This window comes from Schistosoma mansoni, chromosome W, assembly GCF_000237925.1.
Source record: "Schistosoma mansoni strain Puerto Rico chromosome W, complete genome".
In the NCBI taxonomy this organism is placed as follows: domain Eukaryota; kingdom Metazoa; phylum Platyhelminthes; class Trematoda; order Strigeidida; family Schistosomatidae; genus Schistosoma; species Schistosoma mansoni.
Genome location: NC_031502.1, coordinates 55,178,913 through 55,191,106, shown reverse-complemented (window position 1 = coordinate 55,191,106; position 12,194 = coordinate 55,178,913). Strand labels below are relative to the sequence as shown.

General features: G+C 37.1%; 1 protein-coding gene across 1 annotated transcript in view; it reads right to left on the bottom strand.

Moving 5' to 3' along the window:
* Positions 1-11,649, bottom strand: part of Smp_136440 (putative voltage-gated potassium channel) — a gene marked incomplete at both ends in the record, with an annotated part of 25,454 nt that extends 13,805 nt beyond the window's left edge. The window contains 3 exons of the mRNA XM_018790201.1: positions 1,973-2,114; positions 8,239-8,511; positions 11,392-11,649. Coding sequence (XP_018655568.1) covers positions 1,973-2,114; positions 8,239-8,511; positions 11,392-11,649 — 673 coding nt within the window. The remainder of the gene's footprint in view (positions 1-1,972; positions 2,115-8,238; positions 8,512-11,391) is intronic.
* Between the last annotated feature and the right edge of the window lie 545 nt (positions 11,650-12,194).

Sequence of the window (12,194 nt, the reverse complement as noted above, 5' to 3'; positions counted from 1 at the left end):
TAGTCAGATAATCGGAACAACGACCAGGTCTGTTCATCCTTCACGTCGTTATCAGTCAATCTTGTGTAAAACGGGTGAAAGCAAGCAACATCCTTAAATTAAATACTTCAGTGAGGTTAGTACATCATGGAAAACCTGGAAGTAGTGGACCGCCATTTAGTCCTATTATGGGACTCCTCAGCAGTGCGCATCCACGATATCGTCTCGCAAGATTCAAACCCAGGTTTTCTTTGGTGATCTAGCTTCAATTGACTCATGCTTTCAACTATGAAAATACTGAAATCTCCACAAAACCCTTTCTGATTACGACATTATAGCAGCTATCCTACAACCAATTTGGGTTATGGTTAATTTTGATTAAGCCTTTTTATTAACTTACTCAACAGACAATATTATTTGAACAGTAACAATTCGTCTGCTTCTTGGTTCTGTTATGATCACTAGACCATATGACCGATTGTAGCTAAAATGTTGATCACTTAAATAGAACTCAATGATTCATTCTCTTTCCCATGTTATGTATGTACTCGAATCTGATTATTAGTCCATGCTTTGGCTCTGCATTAGCTCAAATACTCACATTTGCTTCTGTGCTTCAAATCCGCTCGATATGTTTATAACTTTGTCACCCATACCATCCGCTAATAATCTGTAGGTTGCAGCTTCTTATTACTTTCTGATTTCAAACATTGTTGAGATTTATATCATAACGGTTACAAAGGTGATGAATTAACGAAGCTATGCCATTACATCAGGAAATGCAACTCTCCACTTATATGGATTTCACAAAATAAATAACTATGACCTTTTGATAATACTGAAATATACGTCCGGATCTATGAACCACTAATGATATACAATACAGATGAGCAACAAAAAAAGAAACAACGGACTTCTAGTCGGACTATGGATATGTCTTACTATGATGTCTATCGGTAATATAAACTATTTAAATTTAGAGAATATTTGCCATAATATTAATACAGATTAGTTGAACTATAATATACTACTAACAAGCATACTACTTGTTATGTCCCAATAAGTAGGAGAATTGGATTACTTGGTTAATAATTTGACGAGACATTTGATGATTCAGGCTATTGGAGTTCACTTTGAACAACAATCCTCAAGAGAACCATAGATTAAGCCGATGAGGTCAATATAGAAAATTATACGATTTCGAAAACATTACAGTAGCATGTATTCGTGACATTGTCATTGCTTATTGTGTCGAAGCTCGTAGTGAGCTAGTTAAATATACTGTAATAAATTAACTATCGATTACAATTTGATCTGTAAATTGTTTTCATAATGAATTCGTATTTTATATTTCATTATAAATAAACCTAAATCGATGCCAGTTCTGTGATCTAGAGATTATGCGTTCGCTCGTGAGAACGAAGGTCGTGGGTTCGAATCGTGCATGAAAGATCGTGGATATTCACTCCTAAGGAGTCCCGTACTAGGACGAAATAGCCGTTAAACAGTAGTTCCATGTTTTCAATGGTGGTTTAATTTAGATGGACTCATGAATTCAACTATTAAAATTACTACAATCTCCACAAAGCCTCATTCTGATATTAATCATCATGTGCTCACTAGTGATTAACTTCAAGAGTTCAAGTGAGAAGCTCTGACAAGTGGAGTTCAACCGTGTCTGTTGTAAGACAGTTACTCACTGAAGACAATGGTGCACGGTGAAGCAATATCTTGGATTGGTTAAAGTTAGATATTAACACTGTTGGATGCTGGCTGGCTCTGTGATCTAGAGGTTAAACTTTCTCACTCGAGACCGAAGGTCTTTGTTTCGGGTTCCGCGTATGAGGTCATAGATGCGCACTGCTGAGGAGTCCTATTCCATGACAATTTGACTGTCAAACAGTGAATTCAGACTTTCAATAATGTTCCAGCTTAGATCAAACCGTTAAATAGACTATTGATATTTCATTATGTTATAAATTTTAAAACTTACCTCCAATAAGCATAAAAACAGCTGCAACTAATTTTTCACCAAATGTTGTCGCTGATACATTACCAAATCCAATACTTGTAATTAATGATAATGTAAAATATAATGATGTTACATAAGTCATTGTACGTGGAAGTGGTGGATTCTAAATAATCATAAATAAGAAGAAGATATTTTATTAGAACAGATAGTTTGTACAGATGACTTATCATGATTAGACTTTCAAATGGATTGATGTTAGAAATATGAACAAGTGAATGTCAACAAAATAGCCTTATGTTTATGGATGATATGCTTGATGGTATTACGGGTTCACCGTACTCGGTAAACAGAACGAAGATCAAAGATACGGTGACACGATAAACTAATTCTAATCCGAAAGGGATTTGTGGAGATTTCAGTATTTTCATAGTTGAAAGCATGAGTCAATTGAAGCTAGACCACCAGAGAAAACCTGGAAGCACTGGACAGCCGTTTCGTCCTATTGTGGGACTCCTTAGCAGTACTCATCCGCGACCTCACTCCGCAAGATTCGAATCCAGGACGTATCTCTCGAAGTCAGTCACTAGTGAGCATATGATTATTATTATCAGAAGGGGTGATCAGTGGAGTTCAAACCCCGTCTGTTTTGAGATAGGAACTCACTGAAGACAATTGGTGAACGGTTGCTTAACTTCGTGGATTGGCTGAAGTTAGACATAAACACCATCGGATGCCGGCCGGCTCAGTGGTCTACAGGTTAAGTGCTCTGGCGCGAGACTGGTAGGTCCTTGGTTCGGATCTCGCGATGCGGGATCATGGATGCTCACTGTTGACGAGCCCCACAATAGGACGAAACGGTCGTCCAATGCTTGCAGGTTTTCCTTGGTGGTCTATTTTCAATTGACTCACTCTTTCAACTATGATAATTCTAACCCGTTATCCCCGGCCCTGTTAACTAGATCAAGAGGTCTTGATAAGGCGTAGAGAATGTATTCTATAAGTACTCAGAAAATACGAGGTCACTAAGTACACAAATCAAGCTTATTTATACAATGATGAGGTTGTTCTGAACTTAACTGGCGGGGCAAGGCAGAAGCAGGATCCGATACGTACTCTAGACTACTCGTACGGTTTCCATGTGTCACTGTTCCGATAGATAAATTACTGCTCTCTGATTGGCGGTCTTATCACGTCATACATTAACTAGGCATCCACTCAGCCGCAAGTTATAACACAATCTTTCTTTTATATATTACTACCACTAAATTAACTACTTCTATGAATTTGGTCTTCATCTTGTTGTGCTAATGAGGTTATAGCAACTTGAATCGATGCATATATGTGCCTTGTTCTACGTTGTAGCTGACTGATTGAGGAAAATAGAACTTTTCTTTTTCACTAATAGCCAAGTGAAGCACTCTGTGAAAATCTGTTATTATCGATAAAGTTTTACTTGTTTTATCTAAATATCCTTCATCCTTAATCTCCAGGACTGTATAATTCATACCAATTATTCAATATTACTGAAACTGCCTCAGTTGGAGGAAAGAAACGACCTTCAAACGAAGACACGGCATTTACTCATGAAGCCAGGGATTGTTGGTAGTTGTAGACTACCTAGTCTAAACCTCTCATTTCTCTCACTACCGTGTGATCTTTTAACACCAATTGATCTTTACAGCCTTGTAACAGCGGTTGACAGACTCATATTTTCCAGAAAATTTAGAATCTAAGAATAGCACACAACCTCCCATCACCGGAGTAAAACCTTAAAATTTAAAAGCTAACGTCAAGAACTCGAAAGTAGGTCACATGTAAGCAGCCGCAAACAGCTGTCCCTTGAGCATTATAGTTATGCTGTCAGGTCGACAAGACGACACATAGTTTCCTTTTCAAGTACCTCATAAAGTATCATTCCATAATTTTGGCACTCAAGAAGTGGAAACCGTCTTTATACCTGTCACAATACTAAGTCAGTCAGTCACAACTTAGAACTTCGTACGTACGTACATCAGTTCCAGTTGCCATACCACATTAACACAGAGATACAGTTGTCGATTCAAATCGCATAATGGTAGAAGTAGTAAGAGTATAAGCATTAATGTGAAAGATTAGGGTTTGAAGATGTTATTGAAAGAGTATAATCCAGTGAAATGAATTTGAAAAGAGAAAAAAATAGGTACATAGATAATTCAGAAGATTCGAATTTAGTAGAACACAAAGAGTGGATGCACCTTTGCCATTGCAAACGATTTTGATTCATGTCATTCAAGGTCTTTAACCATCGTTTGCTATCATCTCGTGAATCCCAACCAGGTAGTCTACACCTACCAACATGGCTCAGTCTACATATCAGTGACTTTATGGATTTGTGCCACGTTTTGGTCTGGCCACCCCTAACTTTCTTCCAACCTACTCCTACACCATAAAACATTGCACGTCGGGGCAGTCGGTGGTTTGGCATACGTAACACATGTCCCAGCCATCTCAACTGATGAAGTTTCACTACTTCGTCAATCGATTTGCCATCATTACCTAGTACCCGTTTCCTAACAACTGCATTATTTACCCGGTAGTCCCAAGATATACGAGCAATGCTTCGAAGACACTTATGATCGAATACTAGTAGCCTATGAATATCCTCTACTCTTATCGGCCATGTTTCACTGCCGTAAAGTAGAACAGAACGAACTGTTGCACAGTAAACCCGTCATTTCGTTGGTAGACGGATATCTCGCCTTCACCATAAATGACGCAAGTTGGCGAAAGCTAGACGAGCCTTCTTTATCCGTGCTGAGATTTCGTCACACACCAGACCACAAGGGCTGATGAGACTCTCAAGATATGTGAAGCGGTCAACACGCTCAACTACTTCACTCCCTATCATTAGTTCATCCTACACATGTTGATCATGTATAACCACTTCTATAGAGTTTACTATTGAGATAATATAGTTATTCCCTGTTTTTTTTCTATTTTGTTTTGTTTTAATCAAACCAATTTCTTGATGTAAACTCGAAACTTATTCAAACAAACAGAAGGAGAAGGAGAAGAAGAAGGAGAAAGGGAAGAAGAAGAAGGACTAGAAGGTTCTCTTAATTTAGACATGATTAATTGAATAATGAAGACATTCAATTATGTTGCATATCTTAGCAAATAAATTGTAGTTGACATATATATTTTATTGATATTTATTAGAATTAAGGTCATCCATTCTATCCAAACTAGTCTCTCTTACTCTATATATGTATATAATTCAATTTAGAATCCATCCATTCATTCATTCATTCCTTCATGTTAAGAAGACGTAGTAGAACACTGATCATATTTAGTCACGAGATATCCCGAAAAAGGATTTCCCTCTCTTTTCTCCTCTTTTCCCCTTTCTCTTTTCACCTCTTTTCTCCTCGTTTCTCGTTTCTCGTTTTAAGGTTAAAACAATATTTATTAATTTATGAATAAATAAAACTTAATAAATAAAGATGTACATTGGTAAGATCAAATAGATTGAATTGTCATCCGCTATTTTTTTGGTATTTATCAAAGAAGAATAATGTCAATTTGTTTTAAAGAATTTGTTAAGAAGTGACTAGTGATTAGATACGGTTGAGGGTTAGGAGAGTACACTCTCTTTCTCTCGAAATGCCCTCATATGACCACGTACGTACAATCACTCCCTGAGAAGTCCTACTCACTGCATTCTCGTGGCGACGGTGTTGTTTACGAAATTGAGAAGACGAAAAGTGAGTGTATGGTGATTTAACCGGGTTGGTGGAAACGGAGAGTCCACCTAAGGGAGTTAGAAAACTCTGATTCCAAATCAATGAAGATGTATTGCATCATGGAATGATTTAAGCTAAAAAAACTTATTGGTAACTAGTTGTGTCGATCTTATTCTGTGCCCCTAAATGATGCCTAACTATGGTCACTCCAGAGGACATATAATTGGAAATTCAGGCCACATGAAGAACATATTGTTTTTAGATCATCTAATAGTTTCACTTTCGTCAATACGTAACATTTCGAAACAGCATCCCAGCCATTCCTCTATTTCAAACAGATCAATTAATAAGGAGAACTAGCCAAATGCCCTGGTAAGGCCGAGAGTGGGGAGTGTCCGCTCTCCCTCTCTCGAAATGCTCTCACATGGCCACGCGTATATAGCCTCTGCCAGGGAAGTCCTACTCACTGCCTTCTCCCGGCGATTTGGGGTGTTGTTTACAAAACTGGGAGGACGAAACGCGAATGTTCGGCGCTTTAACCGTATTCGTGGACACGGAGAGTCCATCTAGGGGAGTTAGAAAACCGTGATTGTAAACCAACGGTGCACATGGGCTCCAGTATCCTGAAGGAACAAATGGCATATGAACCAATCGTTGGTCACTGGTTACCATGGGACATCATCTCCTCACGATGCTCCACTGTCTTGTGGATTAGGCCTTTAGGTCAAATGCTCCGGGTGTGGCCCCCAAGTAAACCTCCTGCTTCGGTCTGGGCACTCGGGCAGTATCCCAGCCATCGAATGATGAAGTGTTGCTCATGTATATTTGGTGACCTCATGTAACAATATTTATATGTTCAAATCAATAAATAAGTTAATATTATACAAAGAATTCTTCTGTTAAAGTTTGCCGTTCATAAATAAAAACTTTAAAGGATAATCCATAAGACTGTTGAAGGTTGTTTATTTACTGCTTCTTTTTACAGTTAATGAGATTTTAATCCAATCCAATCTATATTCCCAACTTGAATAAATGTAGTCTGGTTTTCACTCAACTCACTTAATGGTTTCATGCTATTGAGGGATGTTAGATCCCCAGAACTCACTTGATAAATGTTTTCGCGCCAACAGCACCTATTTCCACCTTCATGTCGTATTTCCCACTTTGGAGGACCTTAAATGCTATTGGTTCGTTATCTTTCTTAATAGGCTATTTTGTAACGTTCCTTAAGGACATTTTTATGCTGTATATATACGATTGAGTTGTACTTGTTCTTGTTGTTGTCCGTGCTTCTGGCTGCTGATGGAATAAATTCCTTTTTCCGAACCTAAACTTCCCTCTGTAGTTAGCGGAGATGGAACGCATTGGAATAGTTAACTTATTTGGTTATTGTGTCACTGAGTCTTTGTTCCGTTCGCAGATTGAGAGAACTCGTAATCTCTTCAAACATAACATATGTCACCAGAGATTAACTGCTTATTGTTTAGAATAACACTAATATAAGTAAAAAAATTGTTTTCAACGGGATCCTCATCAAACTTTATTCCAACATACACTAGTAAGTATATCCATATATAAAAAATATTTAACTAATTAAGACAATTTATGAGTTTCAGATAGTAGAGAAGATTTGTGCTTTATCAGTACAAACTCCGCCTGTAGCTCTTCTAGAATTACTGCCGGTCCCAAGCCCGGGTAAAGGAGGAGGGTTGGGCATGGGGTTAGCGACCCCATCCCGTAGAAAAGCTAACTCGCTAAAAAAAACGCTAACCAGTACAAACTTCAGTTAGACTTCTACTTGAAGTTTGTGTTGATAATGTCGTTCAGAAGAACGATGAAAGCTCCACGACAAAACCATCCAGGTCAGAGAATAAAACTCCATCAAAAGCAATTTATGAGTTAATGATAAAAAGTTGAATAGATTATATAACTAATCATACTCATTGAATAATATAAGGGATAAGAAAACAAATCCAACTTGAAGAAATATCTCAACCTCGAAACTAGATGAATTAATATGATAAAATAAAGAAAGATCATTAAACAATTAGGAAATATGTCAGTCATCAGTTTCAATACCACCACCATGGAAAAACCTGGAAGCACTGGACAGTTGTTTCGTCCTATTGTAGATGCTAGCTCAGTGGTCTAGAAGTTAAGCGTTAGCGCACGAGACTGATAAGTCCTGGGTTTGAATCTCGTGAGGAGGGATCATAGATGCTCATTGCTGAGGAGTCCTTCAATAGAACGAAATAGCCATCCAGAGCTTCCAGGTTTTTCCATGGTGGTCTAGCTTCAATTGACTCATGCATTCAACTATAAAATTACGAAAATCTCCACAAAATCCCCTTCTGTTAATGATCATATGATCATTTGTGACTGGCTCCAAGAAGTATTTCCTAGAGTTCTAGTAAGAAGCCGTGACCAGTGGAGTTCAACCAGGTCTATTGTGAGATAGTAACTCACTAAAGACATTGGTGGATGTATCGTTCAATTTCATGAATCAGTTGAAGCTAATTTATATCATAATAATAACTAATGATTAATTACCAATCAATAACTTACCCCACTAGTCCAATTAGTTGAAGTAGTTTTACCTTGATCAATATCATTTAATAATCTTGGTATCCAACCATAATAAATACCATTTTTTAAATCAGTTTGTCCAACACTATACCATATACATGCTAACCAATGTGCTAATAATACAAAACCAGATATCATTAATAATAAACTAGCTGCCATATATTCTAAATATTGATCTAATTTACGTGTAACACGTCCAATACGTAATAAACGTACAACTTTTAATGCACCAAATAATGAACTAATTGTACTCTATGAATACAAGAAAAAAGGGGGAAAAGAGAACATACATAATGAAATTAAGCAATTTAAAAGAAAGGACGATGGTTTCTGTAATGACTTCATTATCAGACTCTACAGTTATAAGTCCATAGTTACTGTGATATCTTACACACTAATCTTATGTATCCAGGAAAGGTATATCCAGCCTCTATGTGTTACCTCGGCATAAGATCGGATCACCGGATACCTAAACTGAATATTATAGACCCCCCCTCTTTTTTGATTACTTCTATCTTAATGTTCACATAACTCTGCCTGTATCTCCTCCGGGGGCTACTGCCGATCTCAAGAGCGGATAAAGGAGGAAGGTTGGGCATGGAGTTAGCGACCCTATCCCGTAGAAAAGTAACTCACTCAAAAAACGTTAACCAGAAAAATTTATTCAAACCATTTGAACTCTGTCTTGAGAGTTGAAGGAATAATTATGACGCCTCATGATGAAAGCCGAGATTCTTCGAAAGTCACGAGGCGGATATCCGTTCTAACAAGCAGAGCAAAAGTTTTTATAGGTACATGGACTGTCCCATCGCCCTTGGTAGATCAGGCAACCCAAAAGTCATGAGAACACCAACAGGGCATACAATAGGCTAGGTACCCCTGCTTCTATCAGACGTTTGTTCTGATGATGTCGTTCAGAAGAACGATGAAAGCTCCATGATCAAACCATACAGCTCAGAGAACAAAACTCCATCAAAATGTATGTATGTGTGTGTGTGAGTTTATGCATTAGATAATCACTATTATTAAAAATATAAAATTTCATCATAGCAACAGATATCCTTTATATAATGAAAGTAATATTTTAAAAATGGTGTAAAATTTTTCATATTGTGGATCATTTTAAGTTAGACATTAACACCGTTAGATGCCGGCCATTTCAGTGGTCTATCGGTTAAGTGCTCTGGCGCGAGGCTAATAGACCCTGGGTTCGAAGCTCGCGGGGCGGGATCAAGGATGCGCACTGCTGAGGGGTCCCATAATAGGACGAAACAGACGTCCAGTACTTCTAGGTTTTCCATGATGGTCTAGCTTCAATTGACTCACGCTTTCAACTATTGTGTATTTATTATATTATTAACAAGAAGAAAATCAATAGAATGAATGAACTCAATACCTTTCTTATACTAATATATCTATAACATTAAAATTGAAATAACTATTACGTAACAAAGTTACTGTCTTCAGATTACCCCTTTAATTAACATATTTATGATTTTAGTAAGGATAGAGATCTAGAGTAACCAAGACTCTTGTTTACCATTCATGAATATCATCAAGAAAACTGTTCTTCAGAAGAAGGATGAATCATAAAAGAGGATAGTAAGCAAAGTTACGGTTCCAAATCGATCTAGATCAATAATTTTTGATCAATACATGTGGACTGATTATCAGAAGGGGTTTTGTGGAGTTCTATAATAAAACGAAACGGCCTTCCAGTGTATCCAGGTTTTCCATGGTTCTCTAGCTTCAATTGACTCACGCTTTCAACATATAGACTGCGTTGTACACCAAGTTTATGATATTTACTTATGATAAAGTAAAGTTCTATCTTCTGTATTTCTACTTGTGTATGAGTATCAAAATTGAAGCATCGTTAACTGTAAACTGTTTATCCACCTAGCCGCATCAGATGAGCTTTCATATTCTATTATTCAGTTTAGAATTAACCAATAAGTTCTAAGCGGTAAAAGCAGTGTTCACAGACTTAACTCGTCCGGCGAAGTCAATCCGAAACAGGTTTCATGAATAGAAATGTTGTATACAATCAAATTATCACGTTGTTATATGGATCCTGTGAAAAGATGAGTTCCCACAGTCGATTTTGGTGCTAGTTATGAGTGTTATTTATCTAATGATATCAGTTGTCAAATCCAGGATTATATCCAACATTGTTTATGATATTTATTTTATCATTATTTCTTGTATTCTATAACATGTAGTATATATGTAGTGAACAGGAACTCAGGTGAGGAAGACTAATCTATTATCAGATTAAGGAGATCTTAGTAATTTTATATTTGAATTCATGAGTCAATTAAAGCTAGACCACCGTGGTAAATCTGAAACGACAAGACGTCTGTTTCGTCCTAGTATGGGACTCCTCGGTAGCACATATCCATGACCACACACGTGAAACTCAAACCCACGACCTGGCGATCCTGCGCGCGACCACTGAGTTGACATCCAAAGGTAGTAATATCTAACTTCAACCAATCCACGAAATTACTCCACCGTCAACTAATGTCTTCAGTGAGTTACCATCTCACAACAAACCTTATTGGACTCCATTTATCATGACTTCTCACTAGAACTCCCGGAAATATCAATCTTCTCCTACTAGGTATTCCACTTTTCATTCATATTACATACTACTTATATCTACATTACTCGGAGAAATGCAGACAAACATGAGAAAAATGAACAAAAAACTGAATAGAACTAGAAAGGAATGCCCAAGAGAGAATGGGTTGAAGAATGCTGGTCAGCGGCCTATACTCCATTGGGAGTAACAGGCGTAAGTAAACTAAGTACTACTTATATCTATCATTATAAGTAACATACATCACATGTATATAAAAAAAAACATATTGATTTCTATAAACTTACTTGTTGAAAGCGTGAGTCAATTAAAGCTAGACCATCATGGAAAACTTGGAAACACTGGACGGCCGTTTCATCCTATTATGAAACTCCTCAGTGGTAGTGCGCATCCACGAACCCATCCACGAACCCGTCCAGTGTTTCCAGGTTTTCCATGCTGGTCTAACTTCAATTGACTCACCCTTTCAACTATGAAAAAAAGAAATACTGAAATCTCCACAAAAACTCCATTCTGATAATTAAACTTACTTGTGTTGCTTCCGGTTGAAATGCATTAAATACATCATATGGTAAACATGATAATACATCCACTATAAACCATCCTTTTAAATAATTAATACGTATAATTGTAGCATCTGAAATGACTTCACCATTAGGACCAACAAAAGTGGTATGAAAATTTAATACAATATCTATAAAGAATATGACATCAACAATACTGTCAACTACTAAGAAACTAACATCATCCATTGTTTTGCTTTTAAATGCTGCATTAAATGGTACCATTACAGCTGTATAACCAGTTAAAAATAATATTAACCAATCCCATGTTGTTTTAAATGCAACATAATGTAATATAATATGAGGGGGTGTTTTAGGTGCTTCTTGTTTATATTGTGGTATTAAATCAAGCCATGATGATGTGGACTAGATAAGAAAAGAGAAAAAAAGGGAAAAAAAGGGAGTTATTACGTAATTAAAGAGAGGAGAAATAGATTTTCTAACGTTTCGTAACTTAGTTTAAGTTACTTTTTTAGAGTAAATAGATAACTAAAACAGAAGGAGTTTTTGTGGATATTGTAGTAATTTTAATAGTTGAGATCATGAATCTAGTGAGAAGCAGTAATCACTGGAGTTCAACCAGGTCTGTTGTGAGATAGTAACTCACTGATGACATTGGTGGATGTGTCACTCAATTTCGTGGATCGATTGAAGTTAGACATTAACACCGTTGGATGCTGGCTCAGTGGTCTAGTGGGTAAGCGTTCGCGCGCAAAACTGATAGTTCCTGGGTTCGAATCTCGTGAGGTGGGATCGTGGATGCGCACTGC